The sequence below is a fragment of the Podarcis pityusensis genome (assembly GCF_964106645.2).
Source record: "Podarcis pityusensis genome assembly, chromosome: 1".
Taxonomy (NCBI): Eukaryota; Metazoa; Chordata; class Lepidosauria; order Squamata; family Lacertidae; genus Podarcis; species Podarcis pityusensis.
Genome location: NC_138028.1, coordinates 67,005,516 through 67,025,954, shown reverse-complemented (window position 1 = coordinate 67,025,954; position 20,439 = coordinate 67,005,516). Strand labels below are relative to the sequence as shown.

The 20,439-nt window shown below is 41.7% G+C and overlaps 1 protein-coding gene across 5 annotated transcripts in view; it reads right to left on the bottom strand.

Moving 5' to 3' along the window:
- SYT9 (synaptotagmin 9) overlaps nt 1-20,439 on the bottom strand; it is a 90,282-nt gene that overhangs the window by 24,459 nt on the left and 45,384 nt on the right. For all 5 annotated transcript variants that reach the window (XR_013988114.1, XR_013988115.1, XM_081012114.1 and 2 more), the window contains exons 2-3: nt 17,816-18,161; nt 14,345-14,891 (exon numbers count right to left, since the gene is read on the bottom strand). Coding sequence is in view for 3 of the 5 variants with exons in the window: in XM_081012114.1 (XP_080868240.1) it covers nt 14,345-14,891; nt 17,816-18,161 (893 nt within the window). In the remaining 2 variants the exon portion in view is untranslated. The remainder of the gene's footprint in view (nt 1-14,344; nt 14,892-17,815; nt 18,162-20,439) is intronic.

The following is a 20,439-nucleotide window of genomic DNA, read 5'->3' as shown; positions in this document are numbered from 1 at the left end:
GCTGGTGAGAGCATGGTGCCGACAATGTCAAGGTTGCAGGTTTGATCCCCATAAAGGACAGCTGCATTTTACTGCATTGCAGGGGGTTAGATTAGATGATCCACAGGGTCCCTTCCAACTCGATACGATTCTATGGTATTCTATGGAACAGTGAGAATATGTGAGCCAGCTAATTTATATAAGACTTTCCAATGGATTTCATGACCTGCCAAAGGGTGTCTCAATGGGTGTCAGGAACTGGGCAGAGGAGGAATGGTGGAGATCATCTCCTCAGCCTGACCCTTCCAGGGAGGAGGAAGAGGAAGACGGTATAGATTTACAACAGGGGTCTGAGGGAGGTCACAGCTCAGAGGCAGATGAGGGGGAAAGTTGGGAAATCATGGGAGAGCCAGAGCAACACCTGGCAGACACGTCATTGGAAAGCATTCCAGACTCCCCTCTCCCAGAACCCGGAGAGCCAGAACGTAGGAGAACAAAGAGCTCAAAGACAGAGGGCACGTAGCAGCACCCATAGAGATGACGAATGAGGAAGTGGGAGAGAATGGGGCTGGAGATTCACTCAGGACAACGCCATTATCCAACAGGCCGGATTCTATAGCCTCTCTCTGTGAATACTGAATAAAAAAAGGACGGTAAGAAATCTGCCCTTATCTTTATACTTTCCTGGGCTGGGAGTTGCTGACAGCATTTTGACAACGGGAAAGGCCTGCAAGATGAGACCTGCTCACAAGGTAACACTATTCACATGCACGCCTCTGCAACGTGGTTTTGATTCATACCGAATGCACACAATGTGGAGTCAGAGCAAGAAGCAGATTTTAAGAAACTGGCCACCTATTAAAGATAAAATGTAAAGAGAGGGAAAATATGAAAAATCAAGGTGGTTATTGGTCACAAGCAAGTACACTAGATTTTAACTTGAATATGTAATCCATGGCATTGGTGCTTGAAAGAGCCTGCAATACTTTAAGTAGATGCTTTACATGACCCTGCAAAATATTGCTTTTTCTCCCTCTCTTTACTATTTTGAGCTAATGTGCATGAGGCAAATGTGACGTTCTAGTTCTCTTCTTTTCCCATGAAATTTGGGGAATCATTTCCCAGAATCGTCTGGGGAATCTAACTGGTGTTGCAGGCATCACTGAATCTGATGTAATTTAATTTAACATTAAATTATATGTCTCCAGTATAACCCAGTTATGCTCTCAAGAGAGACAGCTTCCAAAAGAAGAGGAAGAAAAACTATATTAAAAAAAAGAAAAGAAAACTAGAAGAGCACAGGCTGCATACACCAGAGACATGAAATCCTAAAAATTTCAGGGTGGGGGTGGAAAGGGATCAAACCCTGTTCAATAGAGGGTGACCTATGGTTCTGATATCTTGCAGATTTAAGGCTAAAAATAGCCTGAGGCATTGCAAACAAGAACAGTATGTGCAATTCAGGGGGACGAATAAATTCTCATTAGACTCCATGAATTTAACCAGCATCAACAACACTGGGATTTTTTGAGAGATGAATTCTCAAGGCTAATGAAAGACTCTATAGTTTCATCTGCAAAGAAACAGATGGGGATATTCTCTGACTTGTTTAAAAAACTAAACAAAAGTGAGATGAAGGTCTACTCCCCCCCACCCAAAAAACGCTCTATCAGGGATACTGTGCATTTTGACAGTAAACTAGCATGTATAAAATTGCTTGGAGGCAATTCCAAGGCTTGGCCAATATAAAAAGGACAAAGTTTATATAATCTCATTCTAGGGAAAGATTCCAGAGAACCAAGATTTCAAGCGTTGGCTGCTGTACTTGCAGATTCTCTTAAAACTAGAATGTTGTGAATGTAACAGAAACATTGCAGTTAACTGGGAAAAATATTTCAGTGCCAAGAGTTATGCTTATTGTGCAATTAATTTGCACACTGCTTTATGAGGGCAATTGCAATGAGGTGCGGTTTTAAAAGGTTTAAATAAATAAAGAGTTTTATCCAATAGTTTTCCTCCACTCAAAGAAGGCTTTTTGTTCCAGTGAAGCCTTCTGTGAATGGAAGGGATGTGTTGAATTTTAGAATATCTCCCTTTCCTCTTGAGTCTCCTGCCTCACCTTCCACACTGTTTCAAAAGGCCCACCAACCCTCTGAGATGACACAGGGGGCTGCAGAAGCAAAAGTGGGAGGAACCAACAACATTCCGGGTGTGTGTATATAAAAAAAACTCAACAACTTTCAGGGTGTCCTGGCTTCTTTTTGAAATCTGGCAGCCCTACGGCTGAGCGTAAAGCTAATCTCAAGCAGGCCAAACATGAGCAGCTGTGGAACAAAGATAAAACAGGAGGGTAGCTTCTTGAGGTCACACAAAAGAAGAAGATGGAAACTACTGTTTCTCAACTCAAAGTGATTTGGAGGATGCTATCAGAAGTGTAGAGCAGACTGCAAAAGTGGCGATGCGGCTGTGATGGCAGAAACACTGAACAGAAATGACATTGGTGCTGACCTGGAGACAATAAGGATGAACATGTCTGACTCCAGCAACCACCTGTTGGACTTGGGTGGGGACATTCCATGTGATGCTCTACCACAAGTTTGCAGGTTGCAAATGTTATTGCGTGAAGCCCAGACTAGGAATATAGTCCCAACGTGTGCCATTAAGGATGGGCAGAATCTTCCAATTACACACCTTTATTATTCCATGGTTCTATTATGCCCCAAATGCCACTTCAGTTGGAGAATTTCATAACATTATTTTTTATGAATATGTACTTTAGAAAAAAAGAACAACCTTCTCTTAAAAAGAGATTTTTATTGTGCTTACACAAAACTGCAGCAGTAGTACCCCCCAATAAAATCTAAAATAAAAATTTTGTGTGTGTGTGTGTTGAACCACTAAATTAGATTCTCTTTTCTTCCTACCATCCAGCCTAGATGGTTGGCTCCAGATGCCATTTTTAATGCACCTAATTCAATTCATTTAATTCAAATGTTCCTCCAGACTGAGTCCAGAATCCAGACCCAGGTCACTAATTGGTGCGAAGGCTGGATGGCACACAACCAATCTGTGCAGGTAGCACACCATAAAATGATATAACAGTACTTTCAGTACCCTTAACAAGCTGCATTTTCCATGTTTTTTTTTTTTTTTTTTTTTTTTTACAGGGAAGCCATGACTGACTCTAGCTCCTTAAGTTTAGAGCCCTGCAGCCTACTACTGCTAAGCCTCTCTCTAAGGGGGTTTAAAAGTGTCAAGTCAAAATGACTGGCCAGCGTCAAGACCTCTAATCTTCCAGCACAGAATATACATTTCTTCCCTCAGTCATGCATATAGCTAGTATGAGACATGTACACCATGTATTTTGCAAAAGAATTTCAAGACCAAGGGATTTGGTTGCGCTCCTGAAGAACAATTTATATTTGAACAGCTTTGGGTTCAATAAAGCATACTTCGGGGTCCACCTGAAATTTTCCTCCTTTCTCTTCCTACTCCATGTAGTCACCTACACTTGAAGCTACCCAATTCAAACAATGATTCCCATCTCAGAAGAAAAATCACACAAATCAGGCTTTTGCATTCCCAGGTTTTCACTTGCCATCAGCATTCCACACGAAGTTAGGAATGTGACAAAGGGGGGGGGCATAAAACACCTTTTTTCCAGCTTGTGAAAACTGCCTGATTCATGCCCAAAACAGCTAAATGACAAAGGTATAATGGTTGGATAGAATAGTGGTACATACACACAATTCTTATCAGATAGGTTTTGGTTTTTTTGTTTTTTTAAAAAATGAATTTTTATTGCGGTTTTATAATTGCAAATTCCATATATCACATACCAATATCCAGTCCTACCTTACCATTACATTTACAATCTTCTCCCTCCTTACCCGACTTCCCTCAACTTCCCCTTGTGGTTTGTTACATTGTTTGTTATATTCTGCATGTATATATACTATTAGGTGTTGTTGCAATATTGTCCTCTATGTTTAAACTCAATAAAATTGTGAAAGTTTATTCAAATCCTGCCAATGAGTCCATTTTTTTGTTGTTTCTGCAAGTAGACTGTAAATAGCTCCCATTCCTTTTTGAAGTCACTGTTATCTTTTTCATGTAATTTGTTAACTTCACTAACTCTGCATAGTTCATCAATTTTTCTTGCCATTGTTCTTTCATTGGTATTTCTCTAGTCTTCTAATTTTGGTAATTCTTGATCTAAAATACCTATCAAAAAGGCTTCTGGCTTTTTTACAAATGTTATTTTAAACATTTTTTTCAATTCATTGTATATCATTTCCCAGAATTTTTTTATATGTCTACATTCCCACCACATATGGTAAAAGGTACCTTCCTTTTCTTTTCTTTTAAATAATATTTATTACTTTTATAGATTACAAAAAGAAAAAAAAGAAAAAAAACAGAAAAAAAGAGAAAGGAGGAAAGCAAAAAGAAAAAACCAATACAATATAATATATAAACAATGCAAAACACAACCTAAACTCAAAAACTAAACACATTAAACTAAACTAAACAAACCCCACTAAACTAAACAAACCCCACTCCCTAACCTTAACCCTAAATGAAACAAAACAAAAACAATTTAAAAACATACATCATCTCTTCTCCGTACTCTATCTTTCATTCCCTTGTTTCCTCGACCTCCTCTCACCTCCCTTTTTGTATTCCACTTCTATTAATTGTTTCAGCAAATCCTTTCCATCTTTCTCCATTTTCTATCATATTGTAAATAATGTATTTTTTAACCTTATTTTCCATTAAAACTAAAATACTTATATATGCTTAACTCCTTATAACATTTCTGCTAAGCCCATAAAAAACCATTCCACCATTTTTCTATCACTCATTAGTTTTACCATAAGTCTATATATAAACTTTAAATTTCCAATCTTCTTCCACCATCTCCTCTCCCTGGTTTCGGATTCTGCCAGTCCTTTCCGTCAACTCCATAAAGTCCATCAACCTGGTGATCTTATGTCCGAGGCTCTTAACTCTTTTCCAAGTCCCTTCTGTAGGTCTTCTTCATTTCCTTTAATGCTAAAGAGCAAATCTCGGGGAAGCTCCAACCTGTCAATCCTTTTCTTCCTTCTGAACAGATCAGCCAAATTTCCATAGTTAAAGCTACAGTCCATAAAGTATTTCAGGGCATATTTCAAGATTCCTCCAAGTCCAAAGGCCCCCAAAACTTCAATCTCCTCCAGGCCCAAGTCCATGTCCCAAAAGTCAGTTAATCCCTGCATAGAGGGATCTTTCCAACTTTCCTTCTTTAGTCCAAGCCGGGATCCATTCCTCAGAGTCTGACTTTTCCTAGATTCAATCATAAAAGGCCTCAACTTATAGTCCTCAATTTGCTTCTGTAAAGCCACGGATCTCACTTGTATTATGTTCAACAACAGCAGCATTCTCCTTCTCCTCCACCATTTGTCCTGCCAAAATGGATTCCTGTACCAAGTCCTGAATTATTTCTGTGTTGGTGTTCGCTTTTTGACTCAAATTAGTCATTTTCTGTTCCAAATTATCAACTTTAAAAGTCATGTCATCCATCTTCTTGTGACGCTGTCCCAGCGAACAACTTATCTTACATAAAACAGTCACAATGGCCTCTCCTGTCAACATTTTTAAATGGTCCAAGGTCACTCTCTGGTTCTCAGAATCCTTATCTGCAGCTGGAAATCCCCCAGTTACACTCCTGTAACAGTTTCAAAAGCTCCCTCTAGAGGGAAACAGTCTCCACTTGTATCAGTTCTTTCAGGCACAACTCAAGCATTAAAGATAAATTTTCAGTTACTTTTCCTCTTTTTTAAGCGCAGAAAAGGACAATGGAAACAGTATCTTACTCTTATTTAGCTAGCTGTCAAATCCGTTCTGTCAAATGCACTCTCTCCAAACGTCATCTGGCAGCCTGTTCCCAGGTTCAGAGCAGTGGTAATTTGATTTTTCACTCTCTCCTGCAGGCTCACTAGATCCAAAATTTCCCCCTCTTCTCCTGCTTCCAAGAGGGGTTTTGTATTTTAAACCGATGGAAATTTAATCCTTTGCCAAAAGCTTTCAAAGACTTTAACTTGTAACGTCTTTGCTTCAGTCTATTTACAAAAACGGAAGGCGGACTTCCTGTTTATGACCTCCCGCTTCAGTGCCAAATTAAAGTATTTAAAAATCCAATTTTCCGATTTACTCACGAGTAGTTGTTTAAAATCCAATTGTCCACAGGAAAAAGTCAGCGCTCTCCGGCAACAGCAATGCAGCTTCACTCCGTGAAAAAAGCAGTCGATTCAAAGCACCACGCCACTCACCCCACATCGCTCCGGATCCCCAAAACAGGGTTTCCCCGTGAGTAGGAGAGGCGCAAAAGGTGCCAGCCGAATCCCAGGTCCACAAGCTTCTCCCGCTTGTGATTTCAATGGGTCTCCACCTTCGCCGTGGCGGTCAGACCCTGTTTTTCATGGAGCAAGTTCCTCCCGAACGGAGGAGCTCCGCCATTGCCGGAGCCTTTTCTTTAGATCTCCAACAGATCTTCAATTCTGTTCTATACATTTTGGCCATTTTTACCGGTGTAATATACCATCTATATTGGGGTTTTTTTCCTTCAAAAGTTTTGAAGGACCATCTTTGGCCACCTTCTGATTGTGCTGGCTGGGGATAATGGGAGCTCTATTCCAAAACAGCTGGAGGGCACCAGCTGGATTCCTTGAACCATACAATAAATCCTATTGTCAGCTCCGTTGGGTGTGTGCACCAGAGAGACCTGATGCTTTGCTTATGCCACCTTCAACCCTTTGAGAAAGCTGTCGCCTGTCTCCAGGCACAAATTACTTAATTCCAACTTAACAGGAACTAGCATAACATATTTTTAAAACCTGTCAGTTTCTAAAAAGAAATGGGAACCAGAATTGGAAAGGTGGCTTGGAAAATGTGAATTATCGCACAATGTAAAACAAGTTGGTTGTTTGCGGGGGGAGCTGATAGTGCAGTGAAGCAGCCGAGGTGCTACAGAAAGTGTTTCTTCTGTGCAGAGCGTGAAGAGCAATTATATTCCTTTCTCTCTCTGTGTGGTTAGGGTTTTTCCCCCCTTGTGAAATTTACATCTCTTGAGTCTCAAGACTTTTTTATCTGAACAAGACCTACAGGGCCAAGACCTTGTTTAACCTTCCTTGCATACTTGATTAAAGAAGGAATGCCAAAACCAGATGTCTTTCTTTCCACCCCTGCAAGCCATCTATATGACAGATTTTTCTACCTACTCCTGAGGCTCTAGTCCACCCACCTGGAGCCTTCCAGATGTAGCTGCCATCAGTCCCAGCCAGGATGGATTGAAAAAGGTTGCTCTGGCCATACAGACAGGTAAAATGATGCAACTTAAAAGTATTAATAAATGTCATATGTGACACTTGATTATTGGTCTGAGGACAGCCTCCAGCCAGCCCTCACACTGCTCTTGCCAACTGTTCATGCCATCTCAGAAAAGTGGGGCAAGGACACATATTCAGCAAAGTTTAGTGCACAGTGATCTACGGACAGCTTCAATGGTGCAAAAACACACAAAGTGGATTACATTCCCATGATTTCTTTGCTTTGCAGATTTTAGGTTACATGCATTATTCCCGTATTTCCCTTTGGGGATTCCAAAAATTCTTACAGAGAAATAATTGCATCATAGAATTGTAGAGTTAGAAAGGACCTTGAACATCGTCTAGTCAACCCCCTGCAATTCAGGAATCTCAACTAAAGCATCCATGACAGATGGCCATCCAACCTCTGCTTAAAAACCTGCAAGGAAGGAGAGTCTACCACCTTCTGAGAGAATCTGTTCACTGTTGAACAGCTCCTACCATCAGAAAGTTCTTCCTGATATTTAATTGGAACCGCCTTTCTTGTATCTTGAAGCCACTGGTTCGGGTCCTATCCTCCGGAGCAGGAGAAAACAAGCTTGCTCCATCATGCATGTGGCAGCCCTTAAGATATTTGAAGATGGCTATTGTATTGCCTCTCGGTCTCCTCTTTTCCAGGCTAAACACACCAAATTCCCTCAACCATTTCTCCTAAGGCTTGGTTTCCAAGACCTTCAATAATCTTGGCTGCCCTCCTCTGTACGTGTTTCAGCTTGTCATTATCCTTCTTAAATTGTGGCACCCAGAAGTAGACACAATACTCCAGGTGTGGTCTGACCAAGGCAGAATAGAGGAGTACTATTAGTTCCCTTGATCTGGACACTATACTTCTGTTGAGGCAGGCTAGAATGGAATTAGTCTCCCCCCCCCCCACTGCTGCATCACACTGTTGACTCATGTTAAGCTTGTGGTCTACTAAAACCCCTAGATCCATTTTACATGTACTACTGGTAAGCCAGGTGTCCCTCATCTTATATTTGTGCAGCTGGTTACTCCTACCTAAGTGTAGAATCTTACACTTTCCTCATTGAAATTCATTCTTGCGTGTATGTAGCTCTGCATATATGTAGCTCTATTCACTGCTATTCTATAATTTAGTGTAGATCTATTTCTTATATATTTTGTCCCTACTGAGATTCATTTTGTTAGTTTTGGCCCTGTTCTCCAATCTGTTAAGGTCATCTTGAATCCCGATTCTGTCTTCTGCGCCAGTAGTTACCCTCCCAGTTTTATGTCATCTGCATATTTGATGAACAACCCTCAATTCTTTCATCCAAGTCATTTATAATATGTCAACAACAATGGGCCCAGGACAGAACCCTGTGGCGCCCCATTTGTCATTTTTTTACAGAATAGCAAGGAATTATTAGTGAACACCCTTTGGGTTCAGTCAGTCCACCAGCTACAAATCCACCTGACAGTTCCCTTGTCTATCCCACCTTTTACTAGCTTCTCCACAAGAATATCATGGGGAACTTTGTCCAAAGTCTTACCGAAATCAAGATACACTACATCCACTGCATTTCCCTGATCCACTAAGCTTTCTTTCAAAAAGAAAGAAATGTGATTCGTCTGGTATGACTTGTAATCACAGTATCGTTTCTAAGTGCTCACATATCAACTGTTTAATGATCCTTTATATGACCTTTTCTGGTATTAATGTAAAGCTTTTTTTTTTTTTTTTTGAAGATGAGGTCAACATTTGCCTGCCTCCAGTCTGAAAGGCCCTCACTTGTTCTCCAATAATTCTAAAAGATTATAGAGAGGCTCTGTGATTACACCTGAAAGCTCCTTTAATACTCTTGGGTGCAGCTCATCAGGCCCTGGAGATTTGAATTCACAAAACTGTCCTACAGGAGAAGGAGCTTGTCAGAAGTCTGTGACGTAATGCATTTTATTATTATTAAAGAATCAAGTTAGGTAATTGCAAGGGGCCTGAATGCATTTCCTTCTCCTCATATTTTCCCCTTTATTTCTTCTAGCAGAAGAAATTGCTCCTCTCCTCCCCGCAAAGCATCGCTGGATAAATGACTTCCCTATGATACCGAGTCCAGCTTGTCCTGGGAAACTATTTCAGGGCAGGAGCCACTCAGAAATCTCAGCGCACATATGGCTTGTAGATCAGCCTGCTGGATTAGTCAATGATATGTTTCAAGTTTTCAGTGATTGCTGTACCTGTTTTGTGCTGCATCAAATACATGTTCTCAGCTACAAAAAAAAATAAAATGTCTTAAGAAGCGGAGTACCTTAGAATTGAAATGACTGTTATCTTTCCTGGTTTTTCTTTTCTTTTTTGTTAGAGAGACTGGTTTTCCTCCTCATTATCAGCTTATGAGAGTAGATACGCTGAGAAATGACAGATTCTTCTTCTAGGTATAATCTTTTGCAATCACAGACAACATTATGATATTGTCTCGAATTAGAGCAATCTTTGAAATGATATAATAATCTGCTGCAGACAATGTAGGAAAGTTTTACTTTGATCGGAAGAGGGATAAGGGTATAACGCTGCGGAACTAGGAGCTATTAATTCCATGCAGGTTTTTGTTGCTGCTCCTGAGTAGGGTAGCTTGATTTAAACCAAGTACATTTTCAAATCAGCAAGAGAAGAAACCAATTTTCATCAATGATTCAAATCAACTTTCCCATGTGTTTGCCCATATTCCTCTGTATTTCCTAAACTCCTCCTTAGCCCTGCATCCTGGTTTGTCCTTCCATCTGGACTTATTCTAAACATAAACTGGAAAAAATTATACTCAAGATTTTGCCAATGTTTGATTACAATGATAATCCAATATTTTTCTGTGATTATGATTACCTTGACATGCTTACTATGTTTAATTAATTACACCTAGATACCTGTTTGTCCTCTAAGGAGCTCAGGAGAGTGTACATACATACAGCTCCCAGGCAGACTATGCTTCTGGGGAGCATTTAGGGTGAAGCTGGATTAGCTTCAGCAGTAAAACTGCACCATACACCTTCCAAGAGTTATCTGCGCTATTTGCTGGAGGCCACGTGGGTGGCGCTGTGGGTTAAACCACAGAGCCTAGGGCTTGCCGATCAGAAGGTTGGCGGTTCGAATCCCCGTGACGAGGTGAGCTCCCGTTGTTTGGTCCATGCTCCTGCCAACCTAGCAGTTCGAAAGCACATCAAAGTGCAAGTAGATAAATTGGTACCGCTGCAGCGGAAAGGTAAACAGCATTTCCGTGAGCTGCTCTGGTTTCACCAGAAGAAGCTTAGTCATGCTGGCCACATGACCCGGAAGCTGTCCGTGGACAAACGCTGGCTCCCTCGGCCAGTAAAGCAAGATGAGCGCCGCAACCCCAGAGTTGTCCATGACTGAACCTAATGGTCAGGGGTCCCTTTACCTTTACCTATTACTGGGCTGCTCTTGAGAGAGTCCCCTTTTTTGGGTAACAATGGCTCAGGGTGGCCGGTCTTTTCCTGTGGGCATTGCAAGGATCCATCTAATCTCCATGGTGAGATCATATAAGCATTGACGTGGGGGCCTAACTCCTCATGGGAACTCCTCAGTTTTCCATGGTAGGACAAGGCTTGCCTATTTACATTGCCTTCTGGTGACTAGGGTTGGGGGGGGGGGGAGAAGATGTTTAAGTGGTTAATAATCCCTTGGAAAGTGTTGACCCAAATAATGCCAACACCAGTCCCAAATCAGAAGTAAAATGCAGTTGGTTATATGGTAAATATGTTTTGGGACAAAATACATAAAATACATTTCCTTTTGAAGTTTGAAACAGCCAAGATTTAGAGTGGAGTATGGTCAAAATGTGTTTTGTTTTCTGTCCTCTATAATAAATCAGTTCTGTTTTCCTTATCACACAGCTCAGTTCAAAGGTTCATGAACTCTGGCAAGATTTCACATATTTGATAGAATGAATTTTATGCTGCTTTGGAGGGTACAGAACAAGGAGTTGAGGTTGCATTTACAGTGTTTGAGAACAACCTCAGGGAAACATAGGGAAACGATAACTAAAATATGCAAGAGTTCTTGGTTTATATTGTTAGCTGTCCATAACTTTAGTGCCCAAATCACATTTGCAAATATTCAAAGGCTATAAAGCTGTAATATCTTAATTTGAAAACAGTGTGCTGTAAAAACGTCATTAATCTTGAGTTTTTCATCAAGGAAGTTTCCAGTTGGGTTATGGCTCCTGCTGAGACTCATTTGCACTTGGGGGGGGGGGCATGTCCCACAATCAAAATAAATACCAGAATCCCTTGATCAATTTGTACAAACCAGGGTCCGCATAATAGATCAATGGCAGTGTATCCGAAGTTAAATCACTTTCAACCAATTTCCATCTGAACAACAAAATGAAGAATGTGTATGGAATGTACGGATGTGCCGAAATTCTGCTTTGCATGTAACTAATTTGGATGCTCTGCTGTTAGCCTGAAAAGTATCCAGATAAAAATGTGTGTGGACTTCATAAGATTATAGTATCTTGGAGGAAATTAACTACTTTCTGATTTGTGAAACCAGTTTCGTTGCTTTTGTTAAATTATTTACTTGTGGTTTTTATCTTGTATTTTATGTGTGAATTGCCTTGAGATACTCTGATGAAGGGCGGTATATAAATTTAATAAATAAAACAATAAATAAAATGGACACAGTAGCATCCAATGATACAGCTTTCACCAGCAAGGATCTGGTTTTGTTGTTTTTACTGCTGGTGAAATTGTTAACTGCCCTGTAATGGTTAAGAAGAAATGTCTGCCTCTTAGAGGCCTTCTGAGATTATAGGTTTCAAAATTTAGGGTCCATAACTATTTCTATTGTGGAATTAGTGCCATGGATATTAAGAGAGAAACAGACTGATGCTCTGAAGCCAGAAGTCTCTCATCTAGTGCATAATGCATCATTTCATTTAATGTGAAGTTAACTTTGTGCATTATGGCTGCCGAATCTTTGCTTAATGATTGGGTAATTGCCTATGGATTGCTGCCTGTTTGCTGTAATAAAAATACCTCCCCCCCCATCCAGTTTCTGCCCTGACTGCTGTATGCAGTGGTGGCAATATAGGTTTGGGAGGTTGCGATTGCTCCCTTAGGCTTAACAACAGTAGGAATAGATGCTTCAAATAAATAAATAAATAAATAAATAAATAAATCATTACTTATACCCCACCCATCTGGCCGGGCTTCCCCAGCTTCACAGAAAAGGTAGGTTTCAAGGACAGAAAGTAGGAAAAGTGTAATTATGATGACAGTTCCATGCATGAGGGGCAGCAAGGAAGCAGGAGACCTTCAACAGCTGAGGATGGCAGAACTCCAATGTTATCCTAAAATTTTTTTCTTTCCTCTTGTTTGTGGATAACCTCATGAGACAGCTGCTGGTGCAATACTTTGTAAAGAGAGGAGAGGAAAACTATAAGGAGAGTGCAGTAGATGAAAGCCTCACAAAATGCTGTGGCTAGACCAGGCTTCCTCAAGCTCGGCCCTCTAGAAGATGTTTTCGGCCTACAACTCCCATGATCCCTAGCTAGCAGGACCAGTGGTCAGGGATGATGGGAATTGTAGCCTCAAAACGTCTGGAGGGCTGAGTTTGAGGAAGCCTGGGCTAGACAGCTGGTGGGGTCAGAATACTACCAGCATATAACGCCAAGGTTTAAAAGTTTGCACCAGCTGCCAAAATGCTATCAGGCGAAGTTTAAGACTACGGTGTTAAGAGGTATATAAACTGTTGAAGTAAGTAATAATGAATAAATATTATATTTTTCTACAACTCCACAGTCAAGAGATAAATGTGTGGTTACCCAGTGGTGTAGTAGTAAATTTTAAAGGGAGGAGCTCATCATGTTCCCAATCTCCATGCTCCCAAGCAGAGTTTAAAACGCAATGGCTGTGCTTCAATTCACCTATTGTTTCGGAGGGAGCAAATTACGTAGGTTCACCTTTAAATGCGAACTGAATCAAATTTCTCCCTTATCCCTAAATACAATTTATTAGGATCAGCATTGCTGCTCTGCTGCGCAGTTTCCTGCAAGCAAGTGCCATTGATCTATTTCAGGCTGCATGGATTCAGCTTGTAAAACACACCGGGCCTCAATAACAAATCCCCAGCTAGCTGAAATGCAGCCATTTCATTTTAATTAGAAATGCAGACAATTTTGCAGAAAACTACTACTGCAAGAATGAAGTAGGGATCTTATGAAAGGAATGGAAAGGCCTACCCAGCCTCTACTTGGTTATTTCCTCTTTCTGTGACTTTTTCTATACCGATCATACAAATCTGAAGGCTTCATTATTGCCTCATTCACTTCCCAGAGCAAGGAAAATCCCCCAATTACCACATCGCTAAGGCTGATGACATTATTGCTCCTGTTCTGACAAACAACCTGGAGGTGTGCTACCCTGCAATACTTATCCACTACACCACTGCTGGTTTCTCTCAGCGGAACTAATCAGGAAAAACCCGAGCATGCTCTACTGTTCATGTACCTGGCACAACAAATGAGCAAAAAGTCTCCTAGGTTGGTGAAGTCTTCAGAGCTGTCCAAAGATTATGGAAATGTATCTATGAAACTGCACTTACAGAATGCCTCTTGGAAAGCAATGGGGGTTGGGAATGTAACTCTGGAATTTTAGCTGAAAAATGTAAGGCACATTTTTATCAGAATAGAACACACGAGCTTACCAATTTCTAAAAAGTTATCAATTCTCTGTGATAAATCATATAAGCCAATGGAAAATCAAATTAGCAAGGAAAATAATATTTAAGAATGAAATTCAGGGGAAAGGCACAAGCTTTTATATAACACCACAGTAATTCCTCCATATAGAATGTAGTCTTTGGACTAAGTCAGTTTCAGGTAGATACAATAAGGGGTGACTTTCATCACAATTCAACCACTTTGACAGCAGATAAACTGGGCAACAATGCAAAGAGGCAGAAAATAAAATCTCAAAATAAAAAAGGGGGGTGTCATACTTACATTGGTGACATATTCAATATCCTTCCAAAGATTACACTCCCTGGGAAAGTCTGACAACTCTAAAAAATTATCCACTATCACTTGGCCAATCAAGTCATGCCTGGAGAATCGGTCAAAGTCATATACAGAGAAGTGGAGTTTCCTCGTGCTCAAATCATTGTAAGGAACAGGAAATAAAAAAACTTCATCAAACACTGGGTTTAGGGTCTTTCTATGCACTTTAGTCTGGTGTTTTGTTTTCCTATCTGGAAGTAAGTAGATCTTGACATAGGGGTCTGAAGTCCCAGAGAAGTCCTTTGCTGGCAGGTTGACAGCTTTGTGAATCTTCACTATCAGTTGCTCCAAGTCACAATCGTATTTCACAATAAAGTTGAGCTTCCCACAAGATTTGCTATTGTTCCTCCTCCCATCATCTGTGTCCACCGATCTTTGTTTATACAGCTCAGGCTTGATGCGCCCAATCCCTGTCAGCTGCTCTTGCTTTTGGATCTGCTGGATGTTGAAGTCTGGGTTTGAGAGATTGAGCTGCCTTCGGAACGAATTATGCCTTGAATAAAAACAACAAAACAGACTTGATTAGACAGGTGGGATTACAGCATCTCTACAGTGTTAAAGGAAATAAAAATATATAATTAAAAAAAAACGAAAGCTGAAATCATGATTTTGGACAATTAAGAACGTTTTTGATATCGTTTCCCTAGCACAGCGCTCATCCATGCAACTCGTATCAGTCGTTGTGGACTTCTTACCAATCATGCTTCTAACTTGACTGCATCCTCTCTTTCCAATCACCTGCATCACCTGGGCAACAGGTAAGAGGTTGGTGGTGCTTTCCACCCTTTCAAATTTCCGCTGCCCTTTGATGGTTCCTCTCACTGTAACCTAGCTGCAAGCAAATTTTACATTGCCTCTCGATCAAATATTAATCTAATTCATCCTTGATCCCTTCCACAATTATGTGGATACCACAGCTTTCACACTCAGTTTCTGACTATGCTGCTGCTGTGTTCTGTTCTTCCAGTTGCTCCACCTATATAGGTCATTCATCTGTTCTAAATCTCGCCAGAGGTCAAAAGTGCCTTGCTACTCCCCAAATACAGTGGTACCTTGGTTCTCGAACTTAATCCGTTCCAGGAGTCCATTTGACTCCCAAAACCATTAAACTATCAAGGCGTGGGAGCCAATTTGTTTGGGAGCTAAGCTGTTCAAGTACCAAGGTACCACTGTGCACAGCAGTATAAACAAGTACACATTTATCTACTCAATGCACCTTATGGTTTTCATTACCATAAGATGTGGTATAGCCACGATACTAATAGCTTTCGAAAGGCGGGGACAAGTTTATGGTAGATGAGTGTAATAATTACTATTCATTATGATAATAAAAAACTGACCGCCTAAGGTGCCCCATTGGCAGAAGCCCTGTGCAAGAACTTCTGCTTGCACAACTGGGATTCCCCTTCTCCTCTCCCCATCTGCCTCTTAAAACTGGCTCAGGAGGGAGGTCAGGAAAAAAACTCCAGACAGTGTTCCGGGGAGGAGAGGGAGGTCATTCCATCCTGCAAGCTGAAATGCTTTTGCAGATCATGTATATCAGCACAATGTGGAATTTCACCCCATGTGTTTGGAGAGATAATATACCTTTGTTTACCACATGATGGGGCAAACTGAAGAGGAAAGCTATCTTCATCATGTCTTGCTTGTGAGGTGGTTGGACACAGTCAACAAGACTGAGCCGCGCTGGGCTAGCCATAGATCTGACACAGTTCAGCAGTTTTTTATGCTGACTCTGCCCCGCCATCATTAGCTCTCCCATATTTTACATACACTCCTCTTCACGCAGTTTTGTTCAGTCAGTCTTCCCCCTTGGTGATTTCACCTCCCACCCACTCCACCAAAGCTGTGGCTAATACCTAGCACTTCCTATTTCAAACTCTTGCAAGTGTTTTGTTAACCTGTTCTATTTTTGTTGAATTCTTTGCAGGGCTATATCAGCACCCACAGCTGCAGAGGTAAGTGAAAATGAACGTACTTTGCAAGATTAAATTGAGGCAGCCCTTCAGTTACTATAGAATTTCAATAACCTGGCAATTACGTCTAGCTCATAAAATAGCAAAAAATGTGGGGGGGCTCTTTCTATAGGTTGCCTGCAAGCGTCCGGCTGCTACTGCAACATTTGCAAAAGTACATGCCGTTCAAGTCTGACTCGCTAATTCTCTGCAATATGACTAAAAGCTTAACTGTTCCTGTTATTTAGAGGAAATGCTTAGTCAGAATGCTCAGCTATTTTTTTTATTTTTATTGAGAATAGGATTTTTTTGATACAAGTAAAATAACGTAAGTAATGATGGTATAGAAGCTTACAACTAACAGGTGAGTCAGAATGTTTGTATAGATTTCTCAAACCAAACATCTATAACACTTTTCAGATCAAGGTGGAATCTACACACATATAAAAACTGTTCTGAAAATGCTACTTTTTAAAGCGTTTTTAAAAAGACAGTACATTGAATTTTCCATAAGGCTCACCATCACCATCTAGTGTCACATTGTGTATTGCACTTAAAACACACTTAAAATGTTTTATTTCCAGCTGTATAGCTGAGTCCCAAGTTGTAGCCAAAACTGTATACAAGGAAGAAAGGTGTGATGGATGATTTCACAAGTTCTAAAATTGTATTGAAATTACAGACTTTTACCCACATTATGAAAACACCCTGAAATGCATTTACCCTCCCCTTTTTGTAAAAAGGAGGTAGAGGAGGTGCCAAGCAGCAAGAAATTGGATGGCGTAGTGTGGACAACTTACTGATGTGCAATCCTTTGGGATGTTTTCAATCTTCTGAAGCACTAGCTATACTAATGCAGACCAACACACTTACTGACCCACAGCCGCAAAGTGTCAAGGGGTACCCAAGAGACTCTGTCTCCCTTGCTTCACACAGGATGCTGATTTGTGACCCAGTGTGAGGAAGGTGGTCAGGCAAGCCTCAGGGGGTTGGAGAAAATGAAGTGATCCCCTTGGTTCCTTCTCCCAATTCCCACTCTGAACACAGTAAACTGTAGTGGTCCTTTCTTCCTTGGCTTCCCCTTTCCTCTGGCCTTTTATGTTTGATCCTCCAGCCACACCGGTTTGCTGGCTCCTTTGTCCCGATTACAACCAGGACTTTACTCAAAAGTATTTAGAGTGTACTTTTATTCATGAGGCCCCTCTCAGGATCATGGGAACTGGTGAATGAAGGCAAGGGTTGCCCATCTCTCCCATGATCAGGAATGCTATCTCTAAATTAGTCTCCGGTGCCTTCTTCCTTCCCCATCAAGAATCCTGCTCCTGCACTTGATAAAGCAAACACAAACCTCCGCCTGTGCAGTCCTTGGTGACCAAGGAGCCTGTTAGATAAGGGATACTTTTTGGCACAGTAAAGCTTTTTTACTTTGGGGGCAACTCTGTTCCTTGCTGGAGCTACTGACCGTGCAGAAGGAGTTGGCTCCGTGATCTGTCGATGCATCCGAACATTATGCACACAGTTTTCCTTGGTTCCTGCCTTAGCGTCCAAAGGGATGTCAGGGGATGTGTGGCTAATCTTCATGGAAGAGTCGGGATAGGTGGTAGGTTGTCCCAAGTAATCCTCGCTATACTCGTGGTCATTGGTCTCTGTGTCTGTATAGTTCAGGGACTCCTGCTTGTCTTTGTTTCCAGGCAGGCCACGTTCTCGCCAAGGAACCCAACACAGCTTCCAGGACACAAACAGAGACACCCCAAACAAAGCAAGTCCACATGCTGTGACAACTAAGGACAGTAAACTCACTGTGATATCTGAAAAGAAGAAGGAAAATAAACACATGTCAACACTGGAAGGAAAAATCAGTTCTAAGACAAGAGGCTTTAACAGAAATAAACCTTGGGTGAAAGGCGGTATACCAATTTAATAAATAAACAATTTTCTTTGTGCATAGAAGCTGCTGTGTAGGTAAAAAATTTGGTACTGTTTTCCTTCCTAACTCTCCACTCAAGAAAAAAAGACATATCATCAAACTAGCATAGGACTTTGTGGTGCTCACCGAATGCTGTTTTACAAGACACGTTGATTTATCACCCAGACTTCAAGAAAACCTAATGCCTCTGCTTTATGTATCACATCTGTCTCTGTCTCCCCTATTTCCACACTTCCTCCTCCTCTCTCCTATTCTGCAGGCCCCTTTGCACACACACCTCGTTCTCCCTGCACAAATGTAATGCCTGGAGAGAGCAGGGGTGTAGGAAGGGGGTGCAGGGTGCCACCGGGTGTCATCCTGAAGGGGTTGACATTTGGCGTGCCCCCCCACCTGCGACTCCCCCAAGCCCGGTGAGCAGCAAAGCTGCAGCTCTCCCCCTTCCCCCGGCTCGCTGTGGGGGAGGATCGCGGCGCCGCACCGAGATCGGCCCCTGGGGAGGATCACGCAGCTGCGCCGATAGGCCCTGAGGGCGGATCGCCCCACCCCTGGGTGCACGGCATGTGTGCCACTCCAGGTGCCGGGGCACCTAGCTCTGCCCCTGGGAGAGAGAACATTGTTACAGCAGGAAAACAAACAGAACGAAAGCTTCTGCCGTGGATTGCTTGTTTTTAACACGGTTTACAGTTGATCTGTTTCATACTGCCATCATGGTACATCTGCAGCAGCACAATTAAAAGCCTTCATCTGCCCCAGCTGCAACAAAACACGTCTCTTCCGTACTGGTCTCTACAGCCACAGCAGGCTCCAACGGTGTGACTTCACTCCCAAAGGCTCATTCCTCCATTGTCTCCTGAGACAGATGGATGCCAACTGGCATTCGGACACCTCTTGGAGCCTAATGGATGGTAAGACAAGGTATCAAGATTTTACATAAATGAAATAATAAAAAGCCTGTTTCCCTTTTTGTTTCTTGTGTGAGTGTCTCACTGTGTACACACACACACACACACACAGAGAGAGAGAGAGAGAGAGAGAGAGAGAGACAGAGTATGAACATCACACAGCCTTCAAAGAATGTACGTGATTAACATAGAAGATGTTGCTGAAATTGTGAAAAGTAGCTGTTTCTCTTTTCAAAACAGCTGCAAGAGCGCAGATGCTTTTTGTCATGCAGGACTATTTACCCTTTTGTGGATAATAATGTCAGGCTTTTATTTGGGTACTCATTCACAAGGCCCTCAAATAAATTTTAGCAGGGACCTCCCAAGGCAGTACAACAATCCTTGCTGGTGACTAAGCGGCAACAGAAAGAAGAAAGGCCTTTTGTATTGCACATGGTAAGTGGAAGTCAAGAGTATTTCCATGTTTCCAAAAACCCGATGGCTATAACAACCCACAGTCTATAATTTTGGGTAACAACCATCCCTCTTTCAAATTGTTCTTTAACCTGGAAGCCTCCAAATGGCTCACCTGTTTTGCTGTTTTTTCCCAGCAAAGCTTTTCCCTCCTATTTTCCTGGGGTGTTCTAAGTCACAGGGAACTGACAGAATAGGCAATTTGCTCACCTTTCACAAAATCCTACTATTATCTTATCTTGTAGCCATGCTGACACATCTGGGTTACTACAGAGAGAAACAACAGAAAGAGGCTAAAAGAAACAGCCATTTACAGAGATTTTTGCAGAGCTTCTTAAATATGTGCTGCACCAAATATACAGAAAACATTCACAAACAGTGAAGCGCTACTTGGGGAAAGGCAGCAGTGGGGTGCAGGTGGGGAGAGAAAGAGAGCCTTGCAGGTATTTTTAAAGGAGAGCTACTAACGGCCATGCGGGACAGAGGAAGGCTGCTCAGCTGCTAAAGAACGATTAAAAATAAAATCATAAAACTGTGTGGGAAATGAGACTGCTCTTTGTCAAGCAATGCCCCGTGCACTGAACAAGAGCCTGGGAGATTTATACAACCACAGCCTCATTCCTGGCCCCATCCCTGACGATGTGCTCTCTTTCCCCATGACGTCTAGGCATGGTGTGTGATGTCTGTAATGGGCAAGTCTTCATATATACTGTTGAAAGCATCTTCCTTTCTTCACAGATACCTAGGGCTCAAGAGGTGTGATGTTGCAGGTGGGGCCAGGAGGCGTGGCCTCTTTCCTGCATC